The 16,482-nt window shown below is 34.6% G+C and overlaps 1 protein-coding gene across 5 annotated transcripts in view; it reads right to left on the minus strand.

The window, feature by feature from the left end:
- The window catches only part of TMEM217 (transmembrane protein 217), a 49,397-nt gene that overhangs the window by 15,560 nt on the left and 17,355 nt on the right, over nucleotides 1–16,482 (minus strand). For 2 of the 5 annotated variants that reach the window (XM_023527543.1, XM_011354822.2), the window contains exon 2: nucleotides 3,956–5,058. The exons of 2 other annotated variants lie outside the window; for them this stretch is intronic. In XM_023527543.1, the coding sequence (XP_023383311.1) occupies nucleotides 4,478–5,047 (570 nt within the window). In that variant the 5' untranslated portion in view covers nucleotides 5,048–5,058 and the 3' untranslated portion in view covers nucleotides 3,956–4,477. Of the gene's footprint in view, nucleotides 1–3,955; nucleotides 5,062–16,482 lie in introns of those variants that run through there. One more of the 5 variants, XM_011354821.2, reaches the window with a different exon arrangement.

A 16,482-nucleotide genomic window follows, 5' to 3' on the forward strand; every position in this document is an offset into this window, starting at 1 on the left:
TTGACATTTATAGAACACTGCATCCAACAATAGCAGAATAAATATTCTTTCCAGAAGCATATTAAACATTTATCAAGATAGAACATATACTGCACCACAAAACTACTTTCTTTGATAAATTTAAAATGATTCAGATTATACAACTAAAATTAAATTAGAAATCAATAACAGAAAGACTTCTGGAAAACCTTCAAATATTGAAACAAAGTAGCATATTTATAAATAACTCATAGATCAAAGAAGAAATCGAGAGGAAATTAGAAACTATTTTTAACTGACTAAAAATGGAAACACAGCATATCAAAATTTGTGTGATGCTATTAAAGTTAGGGAAAATTTTATAGCACTAAGTGCCTATAATAGAAACAAGAAAGATCTTAAATCAATGACCTTTGCTTCTACCTTAAGAAAATATAAAAAGAAGAACAATCTAACTCCAAGTAAGTAGAAGAGAGAAAATAATAAAGATCAGAGCAGAAATCAGTGGAGACACAAGATAGAAAAAGAATTGATAAAATCGACGAAACCAAAAGTTGGTTTCATTAAAAACTTATAAACCTCTAGTCAGGCTGACCAGAAAAAAAAGAGAGAAAACACAAATGAATATCAGAAATGAGAGCAATGACTTCACCACACATTCTACAGATATTAAAAGAATAACAAGAGAATATTATGTATAACTTTACAGCAATAAACGTGACAACTAAGATAAAATGGACAAATTTCTTGAAAGACACAAACTACTAAAGCTTACTCAAGAAGAAATAGATAACCTCAATAGTCCCTTATCTTTAAAAAACAAAACAAAACAAAACTGAATTTGTAGTACAAACTTCCCACAAAGAAATTCCAGGTCCAGATGGTTTCAGTCCTGAATCCTACCAAATACTTAAGGAAGAAATAAATACCCATTATACATAAACACTTACGAAATGTTGAAAAGGAAAAAATACTTTTTTCTATGAAATATTACTGTGATAGCAAAACCTGATTGAAGACGTTATAAGAAAATATCCCACATGAACAAAGATGCAAAAATTCTAAATAAAATTTAACAAATTAGCAAAAAATACATATAAAAATAATTATATATCATGACCATGTAGAATTTATCCCCAGAATACCATGGCTGGGTTAACATTTGAAAATCTATCAAAGCAATTTATCATATTAATAATCAGAAAAATATAGACCATATGATCATCTCAATACATGTAGAAAAAACTAACAATATGCAACATTTATTTCTGATTTTTTTGGGGGGGGTTTAGATATGCTTTATTTTTATTTTTTTAATTAATTTATTTTTTATGATGACATTGGTTAACAAAGTATGGTAAGTTTTAGCTGTATACTTTAACAGTAAGGCATATATGTATGTGTGTGTGTTCATTGCCCATAGTTAGATTTCTTTCTGTCACCACATATTTTATTTCTGATTTTCAAAAACCTTCAGCAAACTGGGAATCGAAGGAAACTTCCTCAAACTGATATAGGATGGCTATGAAAAACCTATAGCTAACACCATATTTAATGAAGAAAGAATGAGCACTTTTCCTCTAAAATCAGGAATAAGATAATAATGTCCCTTCTCACTACTTCTATTTAATGTTGTACTGGAGGTGCTAGCCAATGCAATAAGGCAAGAACAGGAAGAAATAAAACTGTATTTTCAGACAACATGATTGACTATGCAGAAAATCTGATGGAATCCACAAAAACATTACTTGACCTAATACGTGAGTTTAGCAGTGTTGCAGGGTCCAAGATCAATATAAAAAATTGTGTTTCTATATTCTAACAACAAACAATTAGAATTAAAATTTAAGGAATAATACCATTTATAGTAGAATCGAAATTATAAAATACTTAGGGATAAATCTGAAAAAGATGTGAAAGACTTGTATATTGAAAAATACAAAGCATTGCTGAAAGAAATTAAAGAAGACAAGTGAATGGAGAGAAATACTATTGTCATGGGTTAGAAGACCCAATATGGTTAAGATGTCAGTTCTCCCCAAATTGATCTATAAATTCAATTCAATCCCCATCAAAATCCCAGCAAGCTTTTTTAAAACAGAAATTTTAAAATTGATTCTTAAGTTCATATAGAAATGCAAAGGACCTAGGATAGCCAAATAATTTTGAACACAGATGGAGGAATCTGATTTAAAGACTTATTGTAAAGCCACCATAATCAAGATAGGGTGGCATTGGCATAAATATAGACAAATAGATCAATGGAATAAAATAGAGTCCAGAAATAGGTATGTGTGTATATTTAAAGTCAATTCAGTAGAGAAAGGATAATTTTTTCAAGAATTAGTGTTGGAACAATTTTTTGCTCAATGTCCAGGAGCAAAAAAGTAAACTTTGATTTATATCTCTCACCATACATAAAAAATAACTTAAAAGGAACTACATATCTAAGTTTAAAATAAAATCTATGACTTTTAAAGGAAAACATAGGAGAAAACCTTCATGACCTTGGGCTAGGCAAAGATTTTCTAAAAATGATAACCAAAAGTGTGATCCATAAAAGAACAAATTGATAAATTGGACTTCATTGAAATTAAATATCTCTGCTTTTCAAAAGATACTGTTAAGTGAATGAAAAGACAAGGCATAAACTGGAAAATATTTACAAATCATATACCTGATAAAGGACTTATATTTAGAAATATAAAGAACTCCCCAAATTCAACAATAAAAATAGAAACAACCTAATTTTTAAAAATGGGCAAGAGATTTGAACAGACACCTTACCAAAAAAAGATAGAAGGATGCTAAGTAAGCACATGAAAAGATGCTCAGCATCATTTGTCATAAGAGAAATGCAAGTTAAAATCATGATGAAATACCACTACATACCTTTGAGAATGGCGAAAATGAAAAACTTATTGTTTGTACTAAGTGCTGGCAAGAATGTGGAAGAACTGGAATTCTCATACTCTGCCATTGGGAGTATAAAATAGTATAGCTGCTCTAGAAAAAATTGCCAGTTTCTTTAAAAAGTTGAAATGATATTTACCCAAGATAAATGAAATCATAAGTCCATACAAAGTCTTATACACAAATGCTTCTAGCATTCTTGTTCATAGTTGCCCCAAATTGCAAACCACTAGTTGTCCTTCAATGGGTAAATGGATAAACAAACTGTGGTACATTTATGCCATGGCATCTAACTCAGCAAAAAAGAATGAATATTAATACACATAACAATGACTTTAAAGGCATCAGACTGAGTGAAAGAAGCCAGACACAAAAAGAGTACATACTGTATGAATCCACTTATGTAAATTTCTAGAAAATGCAAGCTAGTATGTAATGACAGCAAATCAATATCTTGTGATTTTGGGGGGTGGTGGTGTAGGAAGGGGCGGGAGACAGAGATTACAAGGAAACTTTAGAGGGGATACATATGTTCACAAAATCAATTGTGGTGATGGTTTCACTGGGATATACTTATGTCAAATTACATACTTTAATCATTACATATTATTATATGTCAATTATGCCTCAAGAAAGCTATTAAATAAACGAACATGTAACATAATGTCTAATGTTTGAGGTAGAAGTTTGCTCAATTTGTCTTCTATCCTGGCTTAAGCTACTTCTGACAGTTTCTGAATCTGAATACAAAATGATTTCTTGATCTATGATAATGTGTATTCTTGTACTGTCTTATATGGTTGGTTAATTAATTCATAAAGAGTGATTTAGTTTCTCCCATAAAACTGTAAAATCTTCAAGGCCAGGTCTTATGTTATACACACACACACACACACACACACACACACACACACATATGTATTCTTTTTTTTTTGCATTCTCCTAGTTTCCAGAAACAGTGCCAGACCCAGAAAAGTTTAACAAATACTTTTTGATTAACCAAGTATCTTTTGTGCTATTTGACAAATTTAAAAAAGGAGGGACTCAAAACAGAAAGAAAGAATGAGTTTTCTCTATTTTTATTATTTTACTTATCTGGAATATAGCATAGAGATCATAGAGAGAAAAACCATAGTACAAAGCCACCCCAAGGCACCAACAGTATCCTTTGTGCTTCAACAATCTGAGGTATAAATACAGATTTGCCTGTCCTACGGTTGAATTAGAGAGCGGTGAGTTGAAGGCTGATGAAGACATATTAAGATGAAAGGACTGCCAGACTGCATTTCAGCTTCATTTCATTCTCTTGCCCTCTTCATTTTGACCAATAAGGTGGTACTGATCAGAAAAAGGAGCAATTCAGAGAGCTTGATAAAAAACAGTGCCCTTTAATTAAACATTCTCATTGAGCAGAATGCTCCAGTTGTGATTACAATCACAGTTCTCTTCAAATTTCCCAAAAGAGTGACAATTAAGGTCTCTATTTGATGAACAGACCAGCAAAAGTGAAAGAGACAGAACTAGAGCTACCACGAGAACCTGGGAGATCTGCCTCTCAGAGAGAAAAGGGCCAACATTATTCTTTCTAGTGGCGGGTAAAGTTGATTATCCTTGATTTTCTCCGTGAGAACTCTTCATTGCCTGTAGAAATACGTCTGTTGTAGGAAATTATATTGCCCTTGCTTTTATTTTCGTAGATTATGTGGGCATAAATTATGACAAAGAATATCCAGAAACAGTGCATGAATATACGGGACACCAAGCCAAACCAGCGCATGACTCTGACTTCTCTGACGTTGTTGTCATTGTTGCTAAGAATTTGTACTACAATATTTACAGTTTCATAGAAAAAGATCCAGATGATGTAGGTCGCCACGCCCCTGCATATCTGGGCATATACTGAGTATATGAATAAGCAGCTGATGATGATAGTGACACAAGATAGGAAGAGGACAATATTGAAACTCCAACAGATGACGAAGTGATTTATCAGGATATTTATACTCTTATTCCGTGGATTAAAATCAGTGCAATTGCTGCTCCTAATGTACTTCCCTTCGAAGATAAGGTACAAGTTGGTGGCTACGATGGTAAAGACCCCTGATAACACGGCGCCTATTTTGGCTGTCATCCCACACCAGCGTTTCTGTTTCATACTGAAACCTCCTGTGGAAAAAAAAAAATGTAAGCGAGCATTCTGGTTCCTTCTATTGTGGTAAATTATCAGGTTTTCTGCCTCCTTTCCCAAAGGAGAAACAACAGAGAGAAATATAAAACTAGGAAATAACAACTTTGGGAAGACAGAGACTGTTTAAAATTTATCGGAGTATGAGTGGGGAGGAGGAAGGATGCAGTCTGTTGGCAGTGAGCAGATCAATCAGACAAGTGGTTCTCAACCTGGCTTCACATTAGAATCACTGAAAGTACCCAGGTCCAGGCCCTACCCCAGACCAATCAAAACATTTGTTGGGTGGGACCTAAACATTAGTATTTTTTAAAACTTCCTAGTGATTTTTATATATAGCCAGGATTGGGAAACACTGAGCAGAAATAGATAGTTTATATTATGTTTGTATCTTTCCTAACATTGCCGTGGACAACAATTGCTGCCCTCTGTTGAGGAAAAGTGGCTTCACTTGTCCAGACCTTGAGTTCAGGTGTCCTCAGGAGAAAAATCAGGGCAACACAATATCCCTGCTGGGGTGAGAAATTGATGAAAATAGGTGGCTTTGAGCAATCATTCCTCCAGCACATACCAAACCTTATGAAAAGAAAAAGCAACAATGAGCTAAGTATTCAACTTAAGAAGTTAGGAAAAAACCAACAATAAGAACAGCAAAAAATAGGAGGAAGAAAATAAAGAAAACAGAAATCAATGAAAAGGAAATAAAGAAAAAGTAGAGGAATTTCTGATTGGTTAGGTTATTGGGGCCAGCTTCCTGCTAAAAACAACTAAAAATGCTGGATAAAATAGTTTTAAAATATTCTTAAAAGCACAGAGGTACAGGCAAGGTAGGAAGTAAGAGGTAGGAGGCCAAAGTCTATAGGAGTTTAAGAACGGGGTCAGGTAAACAAGGCATGGAAGTCAATTTTGCTCTGAGGATATTTGCCAATCTGGCCAAATTTGAATTTCATTTATGAGAGAGCTCTGTAGAGTAAGAAGAAGCGAAATCAAAGCTCAGGGTCCACCAAGATGGGGAGTCTGTTAGAAGGCCTTTTCTATATTAGTCCCAAAGGGCTATGATTAAGATGAATCAGAAGTAAACAGCTTTCTCCCAAGAGACGCCAAGGAGCGTTAACTTAGTACTACACTGAATATATGGGGGAAAAGCTCTCCTCGAGACATTGTAACCATAGCTAGCCTTTTTGTGGATTTGTAGCCCAAATTACATGAATCACTCAAAAAAACTTTTAAGTCGTAAGTCTAGTTTAAAGTACTCTTGAACTGGAAGTGTTTCTACATGCTTGGCAAAAGCAAACTCATATCCTCTCTGGAATGCACCTTTGATTTGGTCCTCAAATCCAAACTCCATCAATAATTTTTCAGACACAACAACTAATACACAGTAAAAAATAACCAAGCACACAAGGAACAAGGCACTGTGAGAACCAACAGAAATAACAGACAGTAGAAACATAACTGCAAGAATACCAGTTTATAGGAGACATACAAGCAGCCAACAGACATGAAAAGATGCTCAACCTCACTAGCCATTAGGGAAGTGCAAATCGAAACCACAGTGAAATACCATCTCACACCTGTTAGAATGGCTATCATCAAGATAGGTAATAACAGGCGTTGGAGAGGTTGTGGAATAAAAGGAACCCTTGGGAATGTAAATTGGTACGGCCACTATAGAAAACAGTATGAAGGGGCCTCAAAAAATTAAAAATATGATACAGCAATCCCTCTTCTGGGTATCTACCCCACAAATTTGAAAATATTTATCTGAAAAAATAGATGCACCCTGATGTTCATAGCAGCATTATTCACAGTGGCAAAGACATGGAAACAACTGAAATGTCTTTGATAGATTGAGTAAAGAAGATGTGGAACATATATATACAATGGAATATTAGCTATAAGAAAAGGTGAAATACTGCCATTTGGGACCACATAGGTGGATCTTGAGATAATCATGCTAAGTGAAATAAGTCAGACAGGAAAAGTTGAGAACCATGATTTCACTCATACATGGGATATAAAACTGAAAGCAACAAACAAGACAAACAAAGACTCGTAGACACAGACAACAGTTTAGTAGTTACCAGAGGGAAAGGGGAGAGAAGGGGAGATAGCTAAGGGAAAAGGGGACCAAATTTATGGTGACAGTAGGAGATTTGATTTGCATGGTAAACACAAAATGCAATATACAGATGATGTATTATTGCATTGTACACTTGAAGCCTATATAATTTTATTAACAAATATCACCCCAATAAATTTAATTAAAAAAGAAAATATACATAGGAACAGGAAACCATAGAAAATAACTTACCATATTAGAAAGAGAACCAAATAGAATTTCTAGGGATAAAAACTCCATATTTGAAATTAGAAATTCGGTAGGCATATTTGGTAGCCAATTGGACACAGATGAAGTGATAATTACTTAACCAGAAGATAAGTCAGGAGAAATTATCCAGAATGTAGCACAGAGAAACAAAAATATGGAAAATATGGATGAGAAGTTAAGAGACATAAAGGATATAATAAGATGTTCTGACTTAGAGAGAGAGAGAAGGAATGAGGGAGGAAAGAGAATAAGGTAGCATATCCGAAGAGATAATAGCTATGGATTTGCATATGTGAAAAAAAACATCGATCCACAGATTCAATAACCCTAACTAATAGCTAGTAGGATAAATAAAATGAAATATACGCCTAGACATACAGTACTCATTCTGTCGAATACTAAATACTAAAATAAAATCTCGAATGCAGCTGAGGGTCTTTTTTTTTTTTTTCCAGAAGAACAACAGTTAGGCTTCTGAAGGAAACCAAAATCTAGTGGAATTATAAATGTGCTAAAAGAAAATAACTGCCAATTTAGAATTCTACACTCAGCTAAAATATTTCTCAAGATTGAGAACATGCAATATATTAAGCTTTTTGTAAAATTCAAAACAACTAAAATTAAATAACATATTGTCTGGCCTATAGGTATATGTAGATTCAATGTTATTTTAAAAGTAAGGAAATGATAAACATGAAATGGGGTAGTGGTTACCTCTGAAGTACAGGGGTCAAGAATAGGGAAGGGGCATATTGATAAATGTTAATTATAGTTAATCTTCTATTTCTTGGGTTGAATGAGGGCAGTCACAAGTGCTCAGTATAGTATAAAAAAATAAATGAACAAATAAATTAGTAAATAAAAATGGGCCATGAAAAGTTACCCTGTGTTCATGGATTGGAAGAATTAATATTGTTAAAATGTTAATACTACCAAAAGCCATCTACAGATTCAATGCAATCCCTATCAAGATTCCAATGGCATTTCTTACAGTAGTAGAAAAAAACACTCCTAAAATGTATATGGAACCACAAAAGATCCGAAATGGCCAAAGAAATCCTGAGAAAGAAGAACAAAGCAGGAGGCATTATACTTCCTGATTTCAGGCTATATTATGAAGTCATCAGAACAATATGGTACTGACATAAAAACAGACAAATAGATTAATGGAATAGAATCAAGAGGTCAGAAATGAACCAAAGCATTTATAGTCAACTAATATTTGACAAGGGAGCCAAGAATAGTCAGTGGAGAAGGGACAGTTTCTTCAATAAATGATGCTGGATAAGTGGATATTTACATGCAAAAAAAAAAAATGAAACCGAACCCCTATCTTATACTACTCACAAAGATTAACTAAAAATGGATTAAAGACTTAAATGTAAGATGTGAAACCATGAAACTCCTAGGAAAAAACATAAGAATAAAGCTCCTTTACATGAGTCTTGGTAATGATTTTTTTTTTTTTGATATGACACCTAAGCACAAGCAACAAAATAAAAAATCAAGTGAGACTAAATCAAACTAAAAAACTTCTGCATAGCAAAAGAACCCATAAAGTGAAAAGACAACCTATGGAGTAGTAAAAAATATTTGCAAACTGTATAAGGGGTTAATATCTAAAATACGTAAAAACTGATAAAACTCAATAGTAAAAAACAAATAATCCAATTAAAAAATGGGCAAAGGACTTGAACAGAATTTCTCTGAAGACGACATACCAATAGGCATTATAACTTTGAAGGCATTATGCTAGATGAAATAGGTCATATAGAGAAAGACAAATATTGTGTGATCTCACTTATATGTAGAATCTTAAAAAAAGAAAAGAAAGAAAGAAAAAGAAAAACCAACCATACTCATAGAAAAAGAGATCAGACTTGTGGTTACCAGAAGTGAAGGCTGGGGGGAGAGGAAATTGGAGGAAGGTGGTCAAAGGTATAAACTTCCAGTTATGAGATAAATAAATTCTAGGGATGAAATGTACAACATAATGACTGGAGCTGACACTGCTGTATGGTATATAGGAAAGTTGTTAAGAGAGTAAATCTTAAGAGTTCTCATCACAAGGAGAAAAAATTTTGCCTCTTCTTTTTCTTTCTTTCTTTTTATTGCATCTATACAATGAGATGGATATTAGCTGGACCTATTGTGGTAATCATTTCACAATATATGTAAATCAAACCATCATGCTGTACACTTTAAACTTATACAGTAATGTATGTCGCTTATTTCTCAATAAAATTGGAAAAAAGCTATGGAAAATCAAAATTAAGTTAATAAGCCTGAAAAATTAGTAATTTACAACCAAAACTAAGGTAATAAGGCTGATTTAGTAATAAGATTGAAAAATAAATGATAGATTGTCTTACACCCAGAAAGCAAATTTCCATGGGCATTATGGTTGTGTGAAAATCACCCCAAAAATAAGAAGTAAAACACTCTGGAGTGAAGGTGCAGCAAGAAAGCTTGTTGCTATTCTAGTATATGACGACTATGTATTTGAACAGATTATCTGTTTAGACACAAAGGGTGCTATTGACCGGATTTACCTACTTGGCATGCTATAAATTGAAGAACTACTGCTAAATATATTTTCCATTATGCAAATAGGTTTTCTTTTTTCTTTTTTTTCCTACCGCCATATCAAGAGGAACTTTATTATTTTTATTTTTAAATTAAATTTATTGGGGTAACAATGGTTAATACAAGTATATAATTTTCAAATATATAAACTATATACAAGTATATAATTTACAAGTATGTAATTAATACAAGTATATAATTTTTACATTATAATTTGACATCTGTATATTCTATTGTATTTACCACCCAAAGTCCAGTTTCCTTCAGCTACCATATATTTGATCCCCTTTACCCACTACGCCCTCCTCCTATTTCCCCATATTTGACCCCTTTTCCCCATCTACCTCCTCTCCCACCCCACTAGTAACCACTAGTCTATAGTCCATGTCCATGAGTCTCTGTTTGATTGTCCTGCTCATTTGTTGCTTTTAGGTTTATATCCCACATATAAGTGATATCATGTGATTTTCAACTTTTTCTGTCTGGCTTATTTCGCTTAGCATAATTATCTCGAGTTCCATCCATGTTGTCGCAAATGGCAGTATTTCATCTCTTCTTGGCTGAGTAATATTCCATTGTATATATGTACCACAGCTTCTTTAGCCAATCATCTATTGTAAGACACTTCGGTTGCTTCCATGTCCTGGCCACTGTGAATAATGCTGCTACAAACATCGGTGTGCAAATATCTTTTTGGATATGGGTTTTCAAGTCTTTGAGGTAAATACCCAGTAGAGGGATTGCTGGATCAGATGATAGATCAATTCTCAGTTTTTGAGAAACCTCCATATTGTTTCTCATAGTGGCCGTACCAATTTGCAGACTCACCAGCAGTGTATGAGGGTTCCTTTTTCTCCGCATCCTCTCCAATGCTTGTTATTATTTGTCCCGTTGATTATAACTATTCTAACAGGTGTGATATGATATCTCATTGTGGTTTTGATTTGCATTTCCCTAATAGCTAGCGATGTCGAGCATCTTTTCATATATTTGTTGGCCATTTGTATGTCCTCTAGGGAGAAGTGTCTGCTCAGGTCCACTTCCCATTTTTTGATTGGCTCATTTGTTTTTTTGTTGTTATTGAGTTGTATGCAAATAGATTTTCTTAATCATCATTTTATCTCTAGTGACTAGTACAAAAATCACTATTCATTTTGGTTGGCTTTCTTATAGTGTTTTTTTCTACATTAAAACAATTCACTTAACACTCATGCATGTATTCACTGACGTGTGGTATATGATGTACATTAATGTTGGTTTTAATAAAAGATTAATTAAACAAATAAGTTAGTTAAAAGTGGGTCTTACATTGTGTTAATGATGTCTGTTTTTTATGACATGGGATTACGAGTATTCCAATTCAGTACACCTAAGGAAAAACTAGGATGGAAAAAGACAAACCAAGTCAAACTTCTAGTTATAACATAAATAACTATTAATCTCACAACAAAGGTTCCTGTGGCATAATTGGCCCTGCTATGTTTACTGACTCTAACTTACCTGAAAACAGTAGACTTCCTCTTTCTATTCCTTAAAAAAAATCTCATACAATTTTTGGCTTCGCATTGGTCTATTTACAGCAAAGACTGTTAATTGTCTCCCAATATCCATTTCTCTCTTCTTAATTTTTGTTGTAGCTAAACACATGGCCACCAGGCTAATGACTACATTTCTCATTCTTCCTTGAAGGTCTATGTGGCTATTAGACCAAAGGGATGTGAGTATGAGTGATATGTGCCACTTTACAGTCTTATTCATAAAAGGATTAGGAGTGTCTCCCCTTCTCCTTTTCCTCCTTCTTGATTCTTGCCTTGATCAAAACTGAGCTGTGATCCAGACTTGGAATCCCTTGTTGAATATGATAAACACCCTATCAACCATGGATCACTGTTACTTGAGAGAGAAATAAACTCATCATAAACGAGCAACTGTCTTTTGGGGTTTCTTTGTTACAATAACTTAGACTGTACCAAATATGTCTAAACTTCATTGAAGCTAAACCTAATGAGGACTAGCGACCCACTGGGATCTAGTGCCTCGCTTGACTTTGTCCTTTTGAAGAAACCAACATATTCTCTTTGTCTATATGTTTATCTCACTGAAAGAGATGTTTCTCTTTAGTTCCAGGGTCACTATTTAATTAATTTAATAATAAATCATGTATTGTCTTGTGGCATCTTTTATATTGTTTTAAATTGCTATTTAAATATTCTACACTTATAATAATCATCCTAATGGCTACCAATCAGGATATTAGAGTTAGAGAAGTTAATTAATTTTGCCTAAGGCTGTATATCTGGTCAGTGGAAAATCAGGATTTTAACCTACATCTATCTGGCTCAAAAACCTATCTCAACACTCAAACTTATCTCAAATCTCTGCCCAGAGATTTGTGAGCTCATTGAGCCCAGAGACTCCATCTATCCCACAATTTCTAACAGATGGCTTTGACTAAAGCAGGTCCTTGACAAATATTGGCAATTCTTCCCCTATTGTTTCTCATCTTAGTCATCTGTCCTCAGTAACTCTGATGGCTATCATGTTTCTCTCTCCTTTCTCTCTCTCTCTCCTAGCTTTTCTCCTTTCTTTGCTTCCCTCTCTGTCTTCTTCCCTTCTCCTCAGTATAACTTGGAAGTGCAGGGAGCAAATAATTGCAAAATGGCCCTCAAACATGTCTTGTTTGAACAGCACAGTCTTTAAAAGGAAGTTGAATTAAAGTGCTTTCAGGCAGGTTGGATACTGTCCTTTTGCTATAGTCTCCACCGCTCCCTATTACTTTATACCCCTTAACCTCAGCCATTTATTTTACCCGTCTGGCCCTGGAAAGCCTTGGAGTATGAGATTCTTGATTTAGAAGTCTCTTTATTTCATTTGTGATAGAGCAGATGTGATGTTTTATGTAACATGAAAATAGTCTTATTGATATTTTTCTATGTTTTTATTTATGACTTTTTAAATCTTAGTATTGTCTTGTTTTCCCTATAGGGTTATCTCTCTGTCAAGTTATATGCTAAGTCAATAGAAAATTATGTTTTAATTTTGCAAATTAAAATATTTACTCCTCAGAAGTATACCAGTCAAATGAAATGAGGTAATAATAATGATGATAATAACAATACACATTTACTAAAAACTTACTTTGTGCCAGGCATTGTGTTGGAGCTTCACAACAATTTTTTGAGTGTAGCTATAATTATATGTCTATTTTCTTGTTGCTAGTGAGGGAGGGGGGTGTATTTGTACTATCTATGCATTTAGATTTCCAAATATTGATTTTTACTTGTCCGGAGAGGAATCATTCACCATTACTGACAACCATTCAGAATTTAGCTCCATCTCAGGAGGTCATTCTGCTAATTTTCTGATTCTTCAACAGGACTTTGAAGAAGTCCTGATTTATCTTCCAAGTAACCGTCAATTTTACTAGTAACTTTATTTTATTATTTGGCTCATTCTAAGTTAAAGGCAACTGTAGATTTAATTTCTAGTACTTTTCTTTTAGTGCTGACTCTTTGGTTGGTTGTTCGCGTCTTTTCTATTGTTTCTGTAATAAATAACCAAAAATTTAGCAGCTTAAAACAACACAAACTTATTATCTCACAGTTCTATAGGTCAGAAGTCTCGATTGCCTTAAGATTTAACTGGTTTCTCTGCTTCAGGTTTCACACAGCAGAAATCAAGTTGTCATTGGCTGGTTGGGTTCTTATTGGGAGGCTCTGGGGAAGAATCTGCTTCTAAGTTCTTTCAGATTGTTAGCTGAATTGACTTCCTTGCAGTTGTAGAACCGAGGTTCCCATTTCCTTGCTGGATATCAGCTGCGGGCCACCCTTTGCTCTAGAGGCCTCCTTCCTTGCCTGTGGGCTCTCAGAGCCAGCAGAGGTGCACCAAATTCTCATACTTGGAGTCTTTCTGCCTCTAGCTGGAGAAAGTTCTCTTCTTTTGCCAGCTCATGGGACTAGATTAGGTACACCTGGGTAATCCAGGGTAATCTCTTTATCCTTAAATCTTTTATCTTAATTACATCTACAAAGTCCCTTTGCTATATTCACAGGTGTGATTCGAGGGGCAAGGGTCAAAAGGATTGTTATGGGCTGAATTGTGTCCCACCCCCCCGCCCCACTTTATATGTTGAAGTATTAATCCCCAGTACCTTGTGACTACATTTAGAGTAGGGTCTTTAAAGAGGTAATTAAATTAAAATTAGGTCATTAATGTGAGCCCTAACCCCATATGACTGGTCTCCGTATTAGCAGAGGAGATTAAGATACAGACACACATGGAGAGAGGAACGACCATGTGGTAACAGGGAAAAAGTGGTCTTCTAGAACCAAGAGGTCTCAGAAAAAAACAACCCTGCCAACCCCTTGACCCAGAACTCCCAGCCTCTAAGATTGTGAGAAAATAAATTTCTGTTGTTTAAGCCACCTCATCTTGTAGTACTTTGTTATGGCAGTTATAGCAGACTAATACAGGGCCAAAATTCTGCTACCTGTACTTATGAATTGTCCTCAAATTCTTCTTTGGATCTGGGTAAATTGTTTGTCTACCACTGGGATGTTTTCTTACAAAAATTAATTTTTTGGAAAGGTATTTTAACAATCAGTTTCTTTTAAAAGAAAACAATACAACAATACAAAAGTGGTTTTTTGTTTCTTTGTTTTTGTTTTTGTTTTAACCGAGGCTGTGGGATTAAACCAAATCATACAGGAACCTAGCTAAATCATTGTCAGTAAACTCTGTTTAATTTTTAAGAAGTCAACAAAAAGCTCATTCTCTCTAGATGTCCTATCTTTAATACATCTTTTGTCTAACTTAGAGAGAAATGTTTTCAGGAGATGGGGCGGGCTGCTGTGCTCTCGGATTTTCTTACCATTTCCAGACCATTATTCCTCTTCAAACCCTTGCTTCCTAGGTCTACCTGATGGTGTAGCTAAACAAACAAACAAACAAACAAACAACAACCTAGCCCAGATCTGCTGAAAGCATGGACGCAGACAAAAATCCCAACCTTGCATACACCTATCTGTCTTCTTTGTGCCTGAAGTGGGAGAACTGAATAAAGCTGAAGGAAACATTATCCTACAAGGTATTTCTTTTTTGCTTGTGTAAGTCTTTTTGGGGGTGTGTGAAAAAAATTGATTCTTGAGTCTGGGCTAAATGTATTTGGTTACCAGGTACAAAAAGATGTCTTGTTCCAAAAAATAGAATTTTTCCAAACTGATGCAAATAGAATTAGAAATTATAAACAACAAGCTGAAATAACAAGACTCTCCACCAAATGACTCCTGCCCATAACGGATTTTCTATATACCTTTTTCCAAACCTTCAGTGTTTTAGACCGAGGATAATTAATACTGGTACTTCTGTAATTTTAACTGGGCCTTCAACAATGCTAGGTAATTCCACTATACTTCCCTGGTTACTTACTTCCTTTCCTATTATCTACAACAACAATTCCAAACCTTATGCCTCGAGATTCACAAATCTCATTTCCACATACATACTCTTTCTCTGTTACAATGAAGTATCTTTCTTCCTCTACTATTGCCTGTGTTCCAGAGCCTCATGCTCCTGCCCTCTCTGGAACCTTCCTTTTAATCATTTCTCTTGACCACTCTTTATCCCTTCAAGGATCTTCTTTTGGCTTCTGATAGCAAACTCACCTTATTATTATTTTTTTAAATCACTTCTCTAGAAAGTCCTTCTCAAAATCCCTTATTGACTTCCTTCTGCTTATTCTGAAATGTTAGTTTTTCTCAATACACAAACCAAGACACTGTTCTCACTTTACACTCTCTCACTTTACACTTCACTGATTCCCATAATTCAGTTGCCATTTATGCCGACGACTCCCAATCCAGTCCAGTCTTCCATTTAGAGATTAAAACCTGCATATTTAACTATTCTGCCTCCATTTGGGTACTCCTTTGGACTGCTCAAAGTCAACACGTCCCAGATTGAGCTTACAATTTTTCCTATCCCCACCCCAACCTCCTACTTCAGTGTTTCTTACTTCTGTAAATGATATCAGTATCCATATACCCATTTTCCCATGTACCTCTCCCTCTCTCTCATCCCTGACATCCAAAAACACTCATTCAGTTTCATCTACTCTTCCTCCCACATATCTCTTGAATCAGTCATTGTTTTTCCCATCCTTAGTGCCACCACCATAATCCAATCACCATCATGTCTCTTCTGACTACTGCAACTAACACTTATTGTAAAGTGGTAGTCTTATACTCATGAATGATGATACAGACATTTTGAGACTTTAGGAGAAAAGGCAGTGGATAGTGTGTAAAGGCTAAGAAATCTTCACCTATCATGGTGGGAAGTCAATAGATAATGTCTAAAAATGATTAATCAAGAAATAATAGTACAAGTATATAATTTAGAGATAAAAAGGTAAATAGGAAGGGAAATAAAAGAATTGAAGGTGGTTGCCTGTGGGAAGTATGACTAGGGGTAGGGAGAAGGAGCAGAA

Source organism: Pteropus vampyrus, unplaced genomic scaffold (genome assembly GCF_000151845.1).
Source record: "Pteropus vampyrus isolate Shadow unplaced genomic scaffold, Pvam_2.0 Scaffold18, whole genome shotgun sequence".
In the NCBI taxonomy this organism is placed as follows: domain Eukaryota; kingdom Metazoa; phylum Chordata; class Mammalia; order Chiroptera; family Pteropodidae; genus Pteropus; species Pteropus vampyrus.